Source organism: Hemicordylus capensis, chromosome 2, assembly GCF_027244095.1.
Source record: "Hemicordylus capensis ecotype Gifberg chromosome 2, rHemCap1.1.pri, whole genome shotgun sequence".
NCBI lineage: Eukaryota > Metazoa > Chordata > Lepidosauria > Squamata > Cordylidae > Hemicordylus > Hemicordylus capensis.
In genome coordinates this window covers 226,501,142-226,520,794 of record NC_069658.1, presented here as the reverse complement: position 1 = coordinate 226,520,794, position 19,653 = coordinate 226,501,142, and the positions used below count along the sequence as shown (strand labels likewise).

Sequence of the window (19,653 nt, the reverse complement as noted above, 5' to 3'; positions counted from 1 at the left end):
GCTAATTGACCCACTTGAGAGTTTGCCCAATATGGGCATGTGCAGAGTCCACGGACCCATGAGCTCGTCACCAAGATGGAGACTGCAAGCCTGCCGTTCCAAATCACGCAGAAGTGTGCTGTTTGTAGAACAAACAAGCTGTTCTTACAACAACCACTAGAGTAGAGAGACCTCTTTCTTCAGTTAGCAGGGGATAATGTCTCATTCTACAGCAACAAATCAATTTATTTTCACAGAAACCCATTAAATCTATTCACACAACCACTGCTGCAGGCGGGGAGGAAGACCAGAAGCTTCTTATCTTCCCCACAGATGAGCATCACATCCTCCCTGCCTCCTCCTAGCCAGGCGGCCTGGCTGCACACATGAGTGGCTCTCCCAGGGGCCATGTGGTGTCCCGGAGGGCACTCTAGGTGTCTATCTTGTTGGGGACCCCAACATTCAACCCAGAGCTACCAACCCAGAACTATATGGAATTCAGGCCTGTGTCCAGTTCCATTTTATTACAGGAATTAATGCCTGGACTCAGGGTGAATGGACACCCAGATCTGCCTGGGTAACGCCTGGTAAATGAATTATAGAGGCAGGGGTAATCTAGCATTGTTTATCAGTGTTTGTGGAACTCACAAGAGACTCAATGGGTCATGCTTAATTACCAGTCTCACACTGCTGAAATTAACCTGCTGTCCAGTAATCCCCTTACCTCACTGACAGGATGCTTCTGCCTTAGTCAAATGTGTTGATTAACTTGCCTCACACATGTACCCCTTTTGATGTTACTTTAAATACTCTTTTGTTATAATTACACACTAGATAGAGGTACACAAGAAGTAATTTAATTGCTGTCTCACACAAATAGAACTAACTCTCTCACTAACTCCTGACTTTTAACACCTTTTGGGTTAGGGTTGCCCCTACAAGCCTTGGATCCCTTCATCCTTTCCCCTCGTCCCTCTACTAATTCCTGATCTCCCCAAACCATGCCAGCCCTCATCCTTCCTTAGCTCCCCCCGCCCTTTTCCGTCTATATCTGAATTATATTAGGCTTTAGGAAGATTTAATACACACACATATGTTAGTTAGGAACACTGGGTGAATATTGGTGCTGGCTAGGGTTGAAATACTGTTAGTAATATTGATAGGAGGTTCTGCTTTCTGCTCAGCTAGATTGATGTTGTTATTCTTTTATACTCAATAAAGCCCATTGAATCATTTAGGATTGGTTTGATCTCCTTTCTTCCTTGTTCCCAGATCCTACATGGTCACTATATAAAAGAACTTGGTCACTTGGTGACACTATGAGACAGGCCTAATTTTGTATGCTAGCTAATGAGCATATTTAGTATATAAATCAGGCCTGGACCACAACAATCACTGTGACCGCTTGGGCAAACACAGCCTGAGCGAACACCGACCCTGGAGCCGAGGTTAAGGGCGTGCTCACACTCTTAACCCCGGCCAAAACCTTGAGTAAAAAGCGGGGCTCGGCAGTGCTGCCCCGCCAGGATTGGGCCCGATCCCAGAGGTTCCCCTGTGCAGCCAAACCCAGGCTGGGCTTTCCTAGCCTGTTAGGTGGCCATTACATCCCTGTAGTACAACTTCAGTAAATCACCTAGAGCCTTTGGAGGCAGGCGGTATAATAGATAGATAGATAGATAGATAGATAGATAGATAGATAGATAGATAGATAGATAGATAGATAAGCAGGCAGGCAGGCTATGGCAGCTCCACTGCTTACTAATTTGCTTCTGGGGTACTGATGGGGTGCTGATTTTGACCCTTAAAGCCCTACATGGCTTGGAGCTGGGGTACCTAGTGGACCACATCTGCTCCATCTATTGTAGCCTTATACAGCATTAATTCCAGAGCTCTTCATTCAGCAACTCAGGCCCTGCTCACTGCCCCATCACTGACTGCGATTAGGTTGGGAAGGATTGAAAAGGGCCTGTTCAGCTGTGGCCCCTCATCTTTAGAATGTCCTCCCAGAGGATCTTCTCCATGCTTCTTCCTCTCTCAGGATCTTCAAGAGGCACTGGGAGACCCATCTTTTTGTAGGGGAAGAATGGCAGTTCAGTCCCCAAACAGCAGAGTGAAACCAGCAGAGTGAGAACTCAGCCAAGCAGGAGGTCTGGAGACAGTTTGAAGAACAAGGATTTATTTAGAAGTTACAAAAGGATAGGAAAGCTGAGCTTAAGGCTGAAAGGGGAGAGAGACTAAAAGAAAGAGCCATCTCTGGAGAGAAGAGAGAGGGGAGGAGTCCAGCACTTTTGATCCATGACTTCAAACTGCCCCCCAGTGGTCACTATGAGACATTGCAGCTGAGAGCGGATGCTGCAGGGTCCTAGCTCCAACACTTTTTAGAGGTACCTTTCAGGGGCGTAGCTATAATTGAGCAAAAGAGTTCAAAGAACACGGCCCCCAGCTCCCTACCTCCCTATTTTCTTCATTATCTCCCTCACTCTGGGGGGCCACCAGTGAGAGGGATGAACACGGGCCCCCTCTCCCCTAGCTACATCCCTGCTACCTTTTAGTGTATTTTACGGGATTTTTCATTCAATAAAAGAGGCAGCAGCCACCATTCTGCTTTGTTCTGCCTCATAGGAGAAGAGAGGGAGCTTTGCTTTGCCTTGCTTGCCACCATGCCATGCCATGACACTGCCAACCCAGAATGTTGGGGGGCAATATGCTAAATCATTGTAAACCGCTTAGAGAGCTTCCAGCTATAGAGCAGTATATAAATGTAAGTGCTATTGCTATTGCTATTGCTATTGCTATGTCTATTGCCTTCTACCTTGCCAGCCTGAGCCCAGCCTTCCCATCCTGCCTGCCCCTGGTGGCTAGTGGCTAGTGTGGCCACCAGCCTGGGAATGGACTAAAATTTATCTCTCTGCTGCATTGCTTTTTGGTTCCTGTTGAATCCTGAAAAGAATTCTTTTTTCACCCCCTTGAGACTGAGAGAATCACTGCCTGTCTGTGCCAGCAGCCCCCAGCAGCCCCAGCCCCTGTGGCCACTGGTCACCTGGCCAGACATCCCCCCCCCAATTTTCAAGGCTTTTGCCGCAGCCCCCCCCAAACCTGAAGAGTGAAGAAGGAGAAGAAGAAGTCAAGAAGAAGATTGAAGAAGAAAGAGTAGACGCAGAGACCAGACCACAGAAGTGGACAACTGAACACACAATGTGGGTCAAGCCCTAGACTGAGTGTGCCCCCTTCTCTCTCCCTCTCTCTCTCTCTCTCTCACACACACACACACACCCCTCTGTAATTCTGTATTCTGGGGGGGGGGTTCCTGTTTGGAGGGAGATTTTGGGTTGCAGTTGAATTTAAAAAGTTGTGTGTTTAAAGTTTAGTTTAGTTTAGAAAAGGTTTAAACAGGGGTTCTGTGTGGGACAGATCCCGGTTACTAGTAGGTGGTTGGAAGGGTATCGTAGCCTCGTGGTTTTAAAAAACAATTCTGTCTTTTCCCCCAATCCAAAGTTGGGTTGGGGTGGGTGGATTTAAAAAAAAGAAGCCTGTCTTGCAGCCCTCTGTGCCCATAACCTATCAGTAAATATTCTCTGCCCAGCAGCCTATTGAATCATATCTATTCCCTAGTTATTATTGTATCATTCTATCTAGTTATTAGTGTATCATTCTGTTCCCTCGTTATGATTATATCTGTTATTGTGTCTGCTACATTCCCTATTGTATCTATCTGCCACCAGTTATTGTACTAGAGGTTGAAAAATTAATAGGTGAAATGAAAACTGGTAAGGCCCCAGGATTTGAAGGTATTAACCCTGAGGCTATCCAATTGGATATTGAATGGTGGGCCCCTGTGTTGGCCAGGCTTTTCACCTAGATAGACTCCACTGGACAAATTCCGAAAGAGTGGAGTCTGGCTGTTATAGTGCCAATTTATAAGACGGGGAAAGAAATCTCACCTCAAACTATAGGCCTATTTCACTGTTAAGTGTAGTCAGCAAGCTGTATGCCAGGCACCTCTTAGCTAAACTTCATGCCTGGATGGGGGATGAGAGTGTTTTGGGGGATGAGCAGGCCGGGTTTAGAACTGGACGATCTACCATTGGTCAGGTCTTTATCCTCCGTCATCTGACCGGAAAATACAGAGATAAGCCTAGGTCGGCTTTGTATGTGGCTTTCATTGATTTTAAATCGGGGTTCGACTCTGTCTCTAGAGGACTGCTTTGGGAGAAGCTAGCTCAAATGAACATCGACAAGCGGCTTCTTTTTTTAATGCAACAGCTTCACGCAGGCTCAAACATCAGGGTTAGATGTCATCCTAAAGGGGAGCTTTCACAACCTATACCTACCTTTAAAGGAGTGAGGCAGGGATGTATCCTTGCCCCCTCGCTTTTTAATTTATATCTCAATGACTTGGCCCCTTGTTTAACTGATCCCAACCTACATTCGCCTTCTGCAGCAGGTGTGTGTATTCCTCTACTTCTTTATGCAGATGATGCTTCTATTTTAGCTAGGACTCCGGTGGGCCTGAGGCGAGCATTGAAAAGATTGGTCCTCTACTGTAGAGCCAATTATCTTTTGATCAATTACTTGAAATCCAAAGAGATGATTTTTGCAAGGAGACCTAGGCAGTTAAGATGGTTGACTGAGGATCAACAGTTAGAGCAGGTCTATACATATAGATATTTAGGTGTGACCCTGCAAGCAAGAGGTTCATGGAAGGCCCATATCGATCAAGTTATTCTTACGGCATGGAGAAGTTCTCTGGCTATCCAGAGATTCTTCTATTCTAAAGGAGGTGAGATCATTTTGGCCTCCTTGAAATTATTTGCGGCCAAAGTTAGGAGCCAGCTATTATATGGGGTGCAACTTGGTCCTTTTCCTTCATACAGCTCTATGGATGTGGTTCAAAATGACTTCCTTGGGGCTTCACTTAGAGTACCTAGATGTGTACCCAATGTATTATTAAAGTTTGAGTTGGGTGTTTTGCAGTTCGAGGTCTGGGCCTGGTTGTCTATTTTGACCTATTGGCTTAAAGTCAGATTTCCTCCCCGAGGATGGATTTCTCTTATCGTGGCTGATGTATTCCAGTCCACTTGGGCCCAGGCTATTCAGGACAAAATTGTATCCTTGGGTCTGTCTATGGACTACCTGGTCTTGTTAAGTCACGACCAGGCTAGGCAGATCCTGAAACAAAGACTCTTGGACTTTGAAATCCAACAAGAACGCTCCCAAATCCGTGATTGTACTAAAAGGAGGCTGGGTTTGAGCAGTTCTAGTTGGGGCCCTGCTGCTTATCTGAATGCCTTGAGCTTGATGTGCTAGCGGAGGGCCTTTTTCAGAGCAAGACATGATATGTTACCTCCAGCGGTGCTCTCGGGGAGGTTTCTGGGGATTCCTGAGGAGGATAGATTATGCCCATGTGGTATAGGGGAAGTCGGATCCATCCAACGTGTTTTGTTGCGCTGTCCATTATAGAGAGATTTAAGATGTTCCTTATTGACTCCTCTTCTGACACCCTTCCCAGTTTGCTCAGGAGATTTTTATGTTTCCTATCTTCTTGCGGATAGAACTTTAGATGTCACCTTTAAGGTGGCCGAATTCTGTTCTATTGCAGTATTGCTATGGCAGTGAGCTTTTCTCTAATTAATTTTAAAATTTTACTGATTATTTATTCGTGGATATTTATCTATATATTTACATATTTCCTTTTCCCAATTGTATATTTCTATGTTATCAGACGTTTTGTTTATGTTATGTTATGCTGACCTTGGGTCTCAAATAAAGAACTTTGTACTTTGTATCTATCTGTTCCCCAGTTACAATAGTCATAGATAGAGATAGAGATAGAGATAGAGATAGAAGCGCAATTCAAATGCCTTGGTTTGGTTTGTTGTTCTGCCTGTGTATTTTGGGGACCTAATTGGGTAGTACCCCAATGGGTGCCTGCTACCACCCAGATTTCAAAGGAATTGGGCAAAGGGCTGATTTTTAAAAAGAATTTTTGAAGTTTGCACTTCTTTGGGGCAGATTCAGGGGCATATTCAATGACAATGAATCCACTCTCATCTGCTACCAGAGGATCTGCACTCAGAACACCTCAGAAACAACAATACCCAGTACTCCATGGGCTTATGGCTATGGGGGTGGTTGGCACCCTATGTGAACTATGCCACCACTCACTCTGGGTCACCCCGGTGCCCCCCCAGTGGAGTTATGGGGCTACTGAAACCCCCATTATTCCCTATGGGGGGAAAGCTTAAAGATGCATATACTTCAAAAAGTTATTTAAAAATCAGCCCTTTGCCCAATTTTGTTGAAATTTGGGTGGTAGCTTTCACCCATTGGGCACTACCACAACTACCCCTCTCTTTTTGCCCCGGGAACTTTTAAAAATTCCAATCACTTCAGATTCAGATTTGGAAAATTCGGATACAAATAAAATCAGGGGTGATTCGGGGGGGGAGTCAGATTTGGACCCAAAACAAATTGGGGGTGTTTCGATTTGGGTACAAATTGAAATGGGGGAAAAAATCAATTCGAGCACACCCCTAGTAATGGGGTGGCAGGAGCCTCTATTAACTGAAGACTGCAATTCTAGGTGAATTTTCTAGATAGCACTTACTTCTGAGTAAACATATTTCGGATCGACAACTAGTTGAAGCATTTTTAGGAGAAATGTAGAGCTATAGGAAGTGCCTGGTGAGCCAGAGTCCTAATTCTTCTGCTTTTACTTAATTGCACAGTAGCCATGCTTCTGTTGCGCTGAAAGGCCCTGGGATGGAAAGGAGCAGATCAGGTGAGCAAGAACCAGGCTTGCTGAGGCAGCAAAGTCTTGGCAAAGTCTTATAAGAGGGAGACGAGCTTCTGGGGCTTGCAGGGTGGCTGCCTGCCAGAGGAAGGAGCTGGTCTCTCTGCCGCTTCCAGTTATCTGAAAGGGAACAAGGGTGCGGGTTTAGCAGGGGGCCCTACTCTCCTCTGTGAATAGAAGATGGGCATATCCTGCACATCTGAAGTTTTGCTAGAGTGATTGATGTGTCTGGTGAGGCATCCAGGGAATCAATCATTACGAATATGACGGATACTGATATACCGCATTGCAACAAAAGTTCCCAAAGCGGTTTACACAGATATCACATTAAACATTTTAAAATCCTGTATCCAGACCTTGAGGCTGTTCTCATGTGCAGCCAAGACCAGGCTAGAGCAGCCAAACCCCGCCAGGAGCCGCGAACCCGCCAACGGAGCCCAGCAGTTAAATAAGATTAAGGGAGCAAACACTCCCTGAACCCCATTTCATTGCCCCTGTGTGGGCACTGGCTGCTTTCAGCCGCTGCTGATACACTGTGGGGCTTCTGGCCAGTGCCATGGGGATCCCCACAACGCACAGAGCACATTTACACTCTCATCTTGAACATCCTGTTGAGTTCATAAAGGGGTGAGCAGCTCAGAGGACAAAATGCCTATTTGAGGGGTGCTTACCCACCCATGTCCCTCCCAAATCCACTCCTGGTCCCAGATTGCCTCTAATTGCATTACTTTTCACAGCTCTGTATTCAGATTGGTCTGATATAGTCATGCCTGTAGGAGGAACCTGTAGGGTGTACAAAGGTCCTATTTGGGAATACACCCCTAAGTATGAGTTGGGCATTGTATTGACAACTATTGAATAATTAAGTTTAAAATAAGCACTCAAGAGGGAAATCTTAACTTTAAATGCTGGTTTATTGATAAAGCTTTTAGTACAGACTTAATATACAGACTTAATCATAGACAAAAACACAAACATAGCACTGATTACAAAGGGCTTTAAATGAAAGATAATTTCAAGCAGCATTTACAAACTTCCAAACTGCAAAAGAGAATCAGGTGATGTGCTAATAAGCAACCTGGTTCTGGATCTGGGAGTCAAACTCTGATATCATAAGATTCCTCATGACTATATAGAAACCATAACTTAGAAACATGTCAGCGTCGCGCTTCTCTCTCAATAGAAAACCTCTTCTCCCATTCAGCTTTTTGCTGCTGCTTCTTTGATCTGTTGTTACTCTAACTCAGAGACATAATTAACCCCTTTCATGTAGATATAAAATCCCTTCTCTAATCTCTGTTTGAGGAGCAGAGAACATGAGTTAGCTAACTACATCTTAAAAATATCCTGTAAAATACAAGTTTCAGCTGAAAAGGTGATAGACAGAAGGTCACCATTTCCTAGGCCAGATTTGAATCTAATGGAATAAGCCAAGAAGGATGGTTTTATTCTTAAAATCCATGTCAATAACACTAAAGGATGTGCCTAGTGAACCGGCGTCTTAATTCCCCTTCCATCTAAGAGCAGAAGAGCCACGAATCAGCAGTGCAAAGGCCCCTGGTATGGAAAGGAGCAGACCAGGACCTACATCGAGGACCAGGTTGGTTAAGCAAAGCCTTGACCAGGGATGGAGCGAGAGACGCAGTTCTGGGACTTGCAGAGGGGCTGTCGGGGGAAGGAGCTGGTTTGGCTGCTCCTCCATTATCTGAAAGGGAACATGAGGGATGGTGAGCTGGGAGCTGTCTTGTCTGCACATCTGCAGTTTTGCTAGGGAGAAATCAGGTGTCCTGGGAATAAAACATAATCCTTTCTAAAATCTAGCTTCTGGATATTGTAATCAAAAAGGAGTCCGTACCCTCCTTCATTCCTGGGCCCCACCTCCTTTCCTATTAAACAAAAAATCCCATCTTCATTTCATGTCACTTGTGAAAAATCCAGTCTCCTTGAAGAAATATAAAACGTGCAAGATACAAAAAATTTCCTCTTTTGCTGTGTTTATTCTGGAAGGAAGATCTGGGTCTCCTTGGCACTCTGTTTGGCTGTCTTGGAGCAGAATTTAGAGTGGGTGGGTGATTCCTGTCTGCATCCAGCAGCTGCTGTGGTGGGCATGATCCGTGCCTTGCCCAGGGTTTGGGTGATAATACTAGTCAGCTCTTTGGGAGGGGAGTCAAGGACCTGGATTTAGCCCCTCCCCATCCAAGCACATACAATCCCACTTCCAAGGGTCCCTATAGACAGATTAGAGCAGTGTTTCTCAACCACCGGTCCCTGGACCGCTGCCGGTCCCCGAAGGGTTGAGTGCCGGTCCCTGACTGGGAGTCAACCCCCCCCCAACTGAAATCAAGGCACTCACTTCCTCAATTTTGCACATGGCATGGAAGAGGAAGAGTATCACGGAGGCATGGGACCCTTCTTGTGCCTTGCCTCCACGTGCTGCTGAGATCTTCCTACAGCTATCTTATTCCCTATCTTTACAGCTTCAAACTGTATGCGGTGTGGGGGCATGGAGGAAAAAGTATGGCAGTGGGCGCCACTTCAAGGGCTACTGGTTCTTGCATGCTCATTGTTTGCAGCCAAAGGTTGGTTGATTGAAACCCAGCTGCCTGTTGTGGTTGAGGCGTCTTGAGAGGGAACGCTGTTTCCCTCTTGCATCAGTGGGGCTTGCTTGTATGTTGTTTTCATTGGCCCCATGTAGCTTTTGAATTTTTCTAATGGCCCAACATCCCCTCTCCATTGAGTAATCACAAGCACCTCCACTCCAGACATACTGGAGACAAATTTGTTCACCCAGGCTTTTAAATTCAGGGGTTCTCAACCTTGGGTACCCAGACGTTGGTGGACTTCTACTCCCATAATCCCCAGCCATAATGGCCAAATGCCATTGTTGTTGGGGGTTATGGGAGTTTAACTGAGGGACCCAAGGTTAAGAACCCCTAATATTCCATGTTTGCAAAAGATTCCAAATTTAATTATTTCAATGCTTATATTATTTTCATTCTAAACTGCCCAGAGATGCAAGTTTTGGGCAGTATAGAAGTCTGATAGATAGATAGACAGACAGACTTGAAACCCCTTTACTAACTGCTGGTCCGGGAAACTGCGCATGAAGAATGTAGCGGTCCTTGAAACTCTGCACGAAAAATTTAGCGGTCCTTGACTCCAAAAAGTTTGAGAAACACTGGATTAGAGCAATGGGTGGGTATTTAATGTGTGCAGATGAAAACATATGCAATGCATGACATGCAAAAACATTGAACTATGACTGTGTCCTTTCGGTATATGAGACAAAGAAGCAGGATTGGGCTCAGCTCCTTGTTCGATGAATTTTTTTGGATATGTGAGTGGCCCTCAGTGGCCTTCAATAAGGGGCCGAAATGTGACCCAAAGAATTTAAGTGCCAGTTCTGAGATGTGGGATCTGAGACCTTCTGCCCCTCTAATCCCTCCACCACATGGCAAAGGAGAGGCCTTCCTTCTTCTGAGCAATGGACTCACAGGGGGCCCCTGCGCTGGTTGATGCCATTCATCCTCCTGGCCTTGATGAAAAGGACGGAGCCAGCCATGATGCCCAGGAGGCCCATGGCCAAGCCCAGGCCACACACCACGTTCTCCTTCGTCTCTGGGATGAGCGTCGGCTCCTTGGAGTCTGAGGACAGGAAGGGGAAGGAAGAGAGGGGAGTGGTCAGCAGGGGGTGGGGGTGTCCGAATGCCTCAAGAGCCGAGGACAGAACCCAGGACAGCATCCCCAATCACAACCCCAGCAGAGCATCCCTCCCGTGGCTGTTGCTGGTGTCTACCATATGTTTCTTTTTGGACTGTGAGCCCTTTAGGGACAGAGATCCATCTTATTTATTATATATATTTCTGTATAAACCACTTTGGAAATGTCTGTTGAAAACTGGTGTATAAATAGGAGGAAGAGGAGGAGGAAGAGGAGGAGGAGTCCTGCCCTCACCCCATTCACATTTATATTTTTGCCTCCTGGAGCCATCAAGCCCAAAGTCCCTTCATTTCCTCCATTCCTAGCCAAGAAACGTCCTCAGTAGTCTGCTAGCAATCCTCCCAAATCGCCATAAGTGTTGTGTTGCTTATACCCAGAGTGCAGATGCTGCAGTCACACTGGGCACAATGGGCAGTCATGGGCACAGACGCAACATCCTCAGAATTCCAGCTTTACTTTTAACACGTTGTTCTTTTAAGAACTAATCTGCCTACTATTCTTTCCCTATCCCTACAACTGGACTAAATCTGGTCCAAAATGGTTATGCAGGTCACAAGTTAGCCCGTTTGCTCCTCAAATGCTCATGCATCCACCATCTTGAATTGGGGTGGATGATATCATCACAAACTATGTGTTTGAGGAGTCCCTACCTGTATGTATCCCTACAAGAGTACCAAATTTGGTCCAAATCATCTCCCACTTGTACCTCACATGTTCATGTGTCCACCATCTTGAACTGGGGTGGATGACATCATCACAAACTGTACCATTGAGGTGTCCATATGTGTCCCTACAGCTGTAGCAAAATTAATCTATGGAGTTCTTTCCCATGGGATGTGGTGATAGCCACCAGCTTGGATGGCTTTAAAGGGGGCTTAGACAGGTTCATGGAGGACAGGTCTATCAATGGCTACTAGTCTGGTGGCTGTGGGCCATCTCCAGCCTCAGATGCAAAATGCCTCTCAACACCAGTTGCAAGGGAGCAACAGCAGGAGAAAGGACATGCACATACCTCTTGCCTGTGGGCTCCCCAGAGGCATCTGGTAGGCCACTGTGTAAAACAGGATGCTGGACTAGATGGGCCTTGGGCCTGATCCAGCAGGGCTTTTCTTATGTTCTTATGGTTCAAATTGGTTAGGCGGTTCACAAGTCAGCCCACTTGCACCTCATACGTTTACACATCCACACCTTGACTTGGGATGGATGATATCTTCACAAAAAATGCCATTGGGGTATCTCTATGTGTCCCAACAACTGTACCCAATTTGGTTCATACTGGTCCAGGCATTGCAAAATTGATAGGGACACAAACACAAACAGAATGCCAAGTGATCTCATAAGCCTACTAGAAAGTTGGCTAAAAAACTGTTTCTAGCCCTTAACGTCTGCAAAGTTAGGCATGAGATCACAGAAGGGTGCTGGGGAGGCCTTTGCATCTCTCCTCTGACTCCCTCTCCAAAGCAAAAGCAAAACACAGGGTGCAAAACAGCCCACAATGGCTGGGCCCACTTCTACTTACGCCACAGCTTGGCCAGGCTCTGAGGGAGGCCCCAGTGGTCCACCTGGCAGACGTAGAAATCTCCATGCTGCGGGACAAAGGCCAGGTAGGAGAACTTGCGGAAGGCATTGTCCGCACTGGGGAAGAAGTCTGTGTCCGTCATGCCCTGGGAAACCTCCTCTCCGTTCTTCAGCCAGGTGATGTTCAGCACTGGGGGGAAGAACTGGTCCACGAAGCAGATGAGCACGTTGGGGTCCCCCATTTCCACAGGGTTTTTGAGGAACATGGTTGCTGTAGGAGGAGCTGAAAAAGAGGGTCCAGATTAGGGATTTTCTGGATCCAAAGCCTCCTTCCCAGTGGACCTCCCTCACTGCCATGCTTTTGCTCCCTGATCAGAACCAAAGTCCAAGCAAAGCAGTTGGATCTGCTGTGCTTTTGCCTGGAGGGCAGAGTGGTCAGTGTTACAGACCAGGCCTGATTTATACACCAAATATGCTCATTAGCTAGTATACAAAATTAGGTCTGGCCCATAATGTCATCAAGTTCTTTATATGGTGACCAATGTGTGATCTGGGGCGCAAGAGGAAAGGAGATCAAACCACTCCTGAAAGGGTTAAATGGCCTTTATTGAGTATAAAGACTAACAACATAATCTAGCAAAGCAGAAAGCAGAATACTCTATTAATATCAGCAACAGTATTTCCTAACCAGCACCAATATTCACCCGTGTGCCTAACTACATATGCGTGGGTATTTAAATCTTCCTAGATCCTAATACATTTCAGATACAGGCAGAAAAGGGAAAACGGGGTGTGTGAAGGCTGCGGGCTGGCATGGTTTTGGGGAGGTTAGTAGAAGGGAAGAAGGGGGGGGGAGGAGAAGGGAGCCGGGAAAGGATGGAGGGAATTCCCAAGGTTTGTAACGGAGCAGCATAATTACCAGGATCAGAGGCTGGAGAGAGATGGATCACTTCAGCTGAAGGGGTGAGGCGCTGGCGGAGACAGGAGTTGTGCAGTTGTTTCAGATCATAGCTGAGAGCTCCATGGCTGGGGAGCCTTGACTTCTCACTGCGCAGTGAGAGTCATAGCCTCTGAGCACGGGCAGAGTTCCTGCTTAGCCCTGCGGCTGGGCAGCAAACTCTGGGAAAGCGTGTGAGCAGATCTTGTTGTAGGCACAAGGTTGCTAGCGTGTGAACAGAATGCCCGTAGGCACAGAACTGCTAAACTGCCATGTCCAGAGACTCCTTCTTATAGTGGTTCCATCCTTTGATATCCCTTTTTAGTCTTCTGGATCACAAAAGGCATTTATTCCTGCTATCCTTGGAATATTGTCTTTTAATTACCAAAATTAGCTCAGGATATTTGATCAGTCCAGAGAGATCTCACTCTCATCTCCTGTTAGCTGTTATCTTGAGGAGGGGACAAAGTCCAAAAGCAAATCTGCATCCCAGATGTGCTAGCCTGGTCCCAGAAGGTGTTAAAAGTTAGCAATTAGTGAGAGGGAGTTAATTCTATTTGTGTGAGACATTATTTCTTGTATACCTCTATCTAGTGTGTATTTGCAACAAAAGAATATTCAAAGTCACATCAAAAGGGTAAGTGTGAGTGAGGCAAGTTAATCAACACATTTGACTTAAGGCAGAAGCATCCTTTTACTGGACACAGGTTAATTTCAGCAGTGTGAGATTGGTAATTAAGCCTGGCCCATTGTCTCAGTCAGTTTCCACAGATGCTGATAACCAATGCTAGACTACCTCTGCCTCTACAAATCATTGACCAGGCAGTCATGAGATTAACCTCCAGTTCAGACATTGAATTGAACTCTTAACAAAATGAAATCAGACACAGGCCTATATATGTATTAATATTTTGGGGTGCTCATAACATCAGCGCAGCTCAGGGGGCCGCGTCACACACTCACCCACCCACCCAGCCGAGGAGCTCTCCTGGGCCCCCTCCTGGTACCGTTGGGGGTCTGGCTGCGGTTGCTGTGCTTGATCAAGACCTCCATGTTGTTCTTCATGATGTCCATGTTGCCCACAGCGCCCTGCGCGTCAAAGCCAAAGTAGTTGGGGATGTTGGGCAGCCTCCAGACGTTCTGCCTCTTGTCCCAGTCCACGTGGAAGAACTCTCCTGGAAGAAGTCCAGCTCCACAAACATCTCCACTGGGGCAAGAAGAGAGAGAGATGAGTTGGGCAGGGACAGATCCCAGTGCATGGCGGACACCCTCCACAGAGGCAAAGGGGAGTCAGCAGGAGAGGAAAAGGGTGGGAGGGAATCTGCTCCCAAAGACCCTCCCTCTGGCCAACCCCAGGCCCCCACTTCAGCCATGGGCCTCCTCCAGATGAGAAGCTCCAACATTATCCCCTGGGATGTATCAGCTGAGAGCAATCTGGAAGTGATTCTGGAAGCATGAAGGCCCCCAAGGTAGGGAATCCCCTCCTGCCTCCTCCTGTGCATGTCAGGGGAGATGAAGAATCTCCACCTCCTGCCCATGATGGCCAGCCCCTCCACCAATTCAAGAAGAAATTTCCCACCATGGCTGTGGCAACAGTGACATCACCTCTCTCTGCAGGGCCCAATGTGGGAAAGGCTCCTGGTGGTTCCAGTAAGAGGAAATCCAGTTTACCCCAGGGCTCCAGAAAGGATTATTTATTTACAGTGTGGCTCCCAGACTCTTCCCCATGTCAAGGGACTCCCTCCCCTGACAATCCCATCAGGCAGAGAATTGCCCTCCCCCTCAGTGGCAAACATCTCAGCCTCTTCCCCTTCCTCATTTGGAGATCCATCATTCCCGGAGAAGAAAGATTGAGAATCAGTCTGGAACTTGAAACCTTCTGCTCTTCCCAGAGTGGCTTCATCCCCTGAGGGGAATATCTTGCAGTGCTTAGGGATGTGCGAACCGGTTCGGATCCGAACCGGTTCGGGTCCGAACCGGTTCCGGTTCGGAGGTTCGGATCGAACCGAACCACCCCTGGTTCGGTTCGAATCCGAACCGAACTGGGGGTGGTTCGTTTCGAACCGGTTCGGACCGGTTCGGATCGGTTCGGAAAGCTGAAAATTGGTCAGATGGTAGCTGGCACCCAGGGGTACCTGTCACCCAAACCCCAAAGCAATCGGACACTCGTACGATTTTTTATGAATTTTTGAAAAATATTTTTATTTTTCTCTCATAGGATATAATGGGACCCGAACCAGGCCATTATTTCTTATTGTGGAGCACTCATGCGTGCCAACAACCATGCAAACCCTGAAGCAATCAGACACCCCTATGATTTTTTATGAATATTTGAAATATTTTTAATTATTTTTCTCATTGAGTATAATGGGACCCGAACCAGTCCATATCCCCTGTTGTGGAGGACCTAGGAGCACAAAAGCAGGGTGGGTGGTAGACAGGCATGGGTGCCTACCACCCAAAAAATCTCAAGGCAATTGGACACTCCTCTGATTATTGGTGAATTGTTAAGTGTTTTTGAATTCCTCATAGAGAATAATTAGGATTGCAGCAAATGTATAGCTTCACATCGGGGGGAAAGGGGTGTCATAGAGTGCAGTGTGGTGGGTGGTAGTTCCTAGGGTGGGCAAGGAAGCTATCAGAATTATTTGAAAGGAATTGGGCAAAGAGGTGATTTTTAAGTGATTTTTGAAGTTTACGCGTCTTTAAGGTTTTTCCTCATAATAAGTTATAATGGAGCTTTCAGCAGCCCTATAAGTGCACATGGGGGTGCTGGGGTGGCCCAGAGCAAGTGGTGGTGTAGTGCACATAGGGTGCCAACCACCCCCATGGGTTTCTAACCCATGGGGTACAGGGATCTCTGGTAGGGGCACCCCCATGGGTACAGGGTTCTCTTGTTTCTGAGGTATTGAGTGTGGATTCTATGATAGCAAATGAGATTTTCAATGAGACACCATCAATCCACTCTAATATGCTATCATAGAATCCACACTCCGCCTCCTGCTTCTTCTCTGTGTGTGTGCTTAGTAGGGGTGTGCAATTTGGGATTTCGGGTGATTTGGCTCGGACCCGAACCGAATCACCCCTGTTCTGTTTTGTGCCCAAATCTGGGTCACCCGAATCACCCTTGATTTGGTTCGGATTTGGATTTAATCCGAATCTGAATCTGAATCGATTCGGGGGGGGGTAAAAAGGGGCCCAGGGGCAAAATTTTGGGGTGGGGTGGTAGTGCCCAATGGGTAGAGTCTACAACCCCAATTTCAGGGGGATTGGGCAAAGGGCTGATTTTTGGTGAATTTTTAAAGTTTTAGTGACTTTGGGGCAGTTCGGGGGCAAAGCATGGGATCTGGGCAAAAGGAGTGGGGTGGGGTGGTAGTGCCTAATGGGTGCAGGCTACCACCCCAATTTCAGGGGGATTGGGCAAAGGGCTGATTTTTGGTAAATTTCTGAAAATTTCATATCTTTGGGGCATATTGGGGCATATTGGGGCAGAAAGTGGGGCCTGGGGCAGAATAGTGGGGTGTGATGGTAGTGCCTAATGGGTGGAGGCTACCACCCCAATTTCAGGGGGTTTGGACAAAGGGGTGATTTTTTGAGAATTTTTGAAGTTTTAGTGACTTTGGGGCAGTTTGGGGGCAGAAAGTGGATCTGCCCCAAAATAGTGGGGTGATTGGGTAAATCCCCAATTTAAGAGTGATTGGGCAGAGGGGTGAATTATGGTGAATTTATTTGTATGAGGTTTGTCTTCATAAGGTGAAGTGTGCTAAATTGATTACTTCCTCATATTATTCATAGTAAAGGAAAGTGTGAAAAAGTGAAAGTGGGGTCATGAGAGTTGTTTAATTGAAAAATATCTCATTTGCTATGATAGAATGAGAATTCACACCTTTTCTATTCACCATAATTCACCCCTCTGCCCAATCACTCTTAAATTGGGGATGGGTGGTAGCCTCCACCCATTAGGCACTATCTACCAGCCCACCCCACTCCTTTGGGGCAGATCCACTTTCTGCCCCCAATCTGCCCCAAAGACACCCAAACTTCAAAAATTCTCAAAAAATCAGCCCTCTGCCCAATCCCCCTGAAATTGGGGTGGTAGCCTCCACACATTAGGCACTACCACCCCACCCCACTATTTTGGGGCAGATCCACTTTCTGCCCCCAAACTGCCCCAAAGTCACTAAAACTTCAAAAATTCTCAAAAAATCACCCCTTTGTCCAAACCCCCTGAAATTGGGGTGGTAGCCTCCACCCATTAGGCACTACCACCACACCCCACTATTCTGCCCCAGCCCCCACTTTCTGCCCCAATATGCCCCAATCTGCCCCAAAGACATGAAATTTTCAGAAATTTACCAAAAATCAGCCCTTTGCCCAACCCCCCTGAAATTGGGGTGGTAGCCTGCACCCATTAGGCACTACCACCCCACCCCACTCCTTTTGCCCAGATCCCATGCTATGCCCCCGAACTGCCCCAAAGTCACTAAAACTTTAAAAAATCGCCAAAAATCAGAGGAAGGTCCAATCGACTTGAAATTTGGGTTGCAGGTAGAACACAAGGTCCCCTTTCAAACCAGCTATTTTTTGAGATCCGAACCGGTTCGGTTCGGATCCGAACCGGTTCGGATCCGAACCGAACTGGGGGGTGGTTCGGCAAAACCAAAACCGAACCACCCTGGTCCGGTTCGGACCCGGTTCGGATCCGAACCGAACCGGGAGAACCGGTTTTATGCACATCCCTAGCAGTGCTCACACCTCTAGTCTCCCATTCATATGCAACCAGAGCAGATCCTGCTTAGCTATGGGGACAAGTCATGCTTGCTACCACAAGACCAGCTCTCTTCTCCTATTCACCAATTCAGTTTGGTGTCTCTGTTCCCTCAGCTCACCATCTGTGAAATGGGAGCAATGGCCCATTGTGTAGGATTGTAGGCAGCAGAGAAGAATGAAGGAAGGGCCTATTTGTTTCCAGGTGAATCCTGCAAGCCCCTGAAAGTTCAGGATGGATGAAAACTTTAATGGGTTTGCAATGGCTGTCAATGATGGGGCCGCTCTGGGAAGAGCAGAAGGTGCCACATTCCCTCCCTGGCATCTCCCAGAGAAACTCCTGCCTGCAGCCTTGGAGAAGCCGCTGCCAGTCTGTGAAGACAATATTGAGCTAGAAGGACCAATGGTCTCATTCAACATAAGGCAGCTTCCTATGGTCCTCCCTTCAGAACAGATGTGCACAAGATGGACAGGCCACAGTTCAAGGTATCAGGCTGCCTGAAGGGAGTGTGAATGCACACAAGTTGCACATGGGAGCTTTCCTTGTAAGGAAGGTGCTCCAGACCAGGCCCCCTGATCCATTGGATTTGTCTCTCTATTATACCTTGTCCACTTACACAATATGTTTTTGGGTTTTTTTAGCATTTGAAGTGTGGCCACAACATAGGCTTATAAAAGGCCATGATAATATTAGCAGCCCCCCCCCCCCCGCCCACCAAATTATTTCATCAGGGTTGCTGTGAGTCAACTGTGCCCTGAGTGCCTTGGAGGTTGAAGGGGCTACGAAGAAATTGCCCTCCCTTATAAGCAACCCAAACTTCAGCTGACAATTAAATGCAAGCCCGACGCTGTTGAGAACATATCAAAATGCAGCCGGCAATGGAAGGGGGGTTGATCCCTGAAGCGAGATCAGCATTTGCACCCTGAGTCTGCATTGCTGGGGAGGGGAGAAACCTCTCTGTCTTGGAGGGGGGCACATTGGATCTGGAGGGTGGGGGCTGCCTCTCTGGGGAGCTCTTGGGGGTTTCTGTATCACACAGCTTGGTTTGTTTCTGGTATCTAATACATTCTCAAGGAAAGGACTTCTTCCTTTTTTTCTTTCGTCTTCTTTCCCAGAAGGTGCCAGCATCCCCAGACATGGTAGAGATGTAGTTTCTGCCCTTTTAGCTTTGGATGCTAGCTATGCAGCCCATCCTGCCCCCCCACCAAAAGGGCCATCTTGAACACAGCCGAGGGATTAAGCATCCTCCGTGGCTCTCCTCACCCCTGAGATCCACCTGCCCCTGCTCTGAATTCTTTCCCTGTGGTGAGGCTGTTACTCCCTCCCCTTCCTGGTTCCCTCATCTACCTGTTTGGTGTATTCTGCCTGTGCAAAGGGGGGGGCTTCTAAAGGGGACCCCCAACTCTTCAGCCACAGCATCCAACAGGCACCTCCTTCTTGCAAAGCCTTTCCCCCTCACACACAAACCCACCCCCCAGGCCCCTCTGCCCCCTGATGCCCCCACCTCACCTTTCACAGCTCTGACGCCTGGCAAGGCAAGGAGTGCCCAGAGGCAAAGGTGAAAGGCTCCTTCTCTGGCCATCTCAGCTCTTCCAGGTGGGGGTGTGGGCAATGCACAGAGAGGGTGCAAACCAAGCAGAGAGAGACAGAAGGAGAAGCAATGGGCCAAGCAGGGTCCTGCCCTCAAAGTGGCTGTGGAGGGAGTGTGAAGGGAGCCAAATTGGGGAAGTGGGCAGAGGCAGCACCCACGCAAATTCAGCCAATGAGAAAAAGGCCTGGGGAGGACCAGTCTGTTACCAGGTGAAACTTCAATCAGCAGGAACCTCAAGAGGAGGTGGAGTGAAAGCGGATCAGGAGCTCCGTCCTGGGCTGAGAGTTGGGGGACAGCAGGGGGTGGATTTGGAGGGTGGGCTGGTTTTGTCTTCTGATTCACAAGAG

General features: G+C 47.5%; 1 protein-coding gene across 1 annotated transcript; it reads right to left on the bottom strand.

Moving 5' to 3' along the window:
* Positions 1-7,667: 7,667 nt before the first annotated feature.
* Positions 7,668-14,675, bottom strand: LOC128343796 (H-2 class II histocompatibility antigen, E-U alpha chain-like). The gene is made up of 4 exons (XM_053293232.1): positions 14,650-14,675; positions 13,955-14,154; positions 12,012-12,293; positions 7,668-10,417 (listed from the first exon to the last, which is right to left on the bottom strand). Exons 1-4 carry the CDS (start codon positions 14,673-14,675, stop codon positions 10,263-10,265), a joined length of 663 nt encoding a protein of 220 aa, XP_053149207.1. The 3' UTR covers positions 7,668-10,262.
* Positions 14,676-19,653: the final 4,978 nt, after the last annotated feature.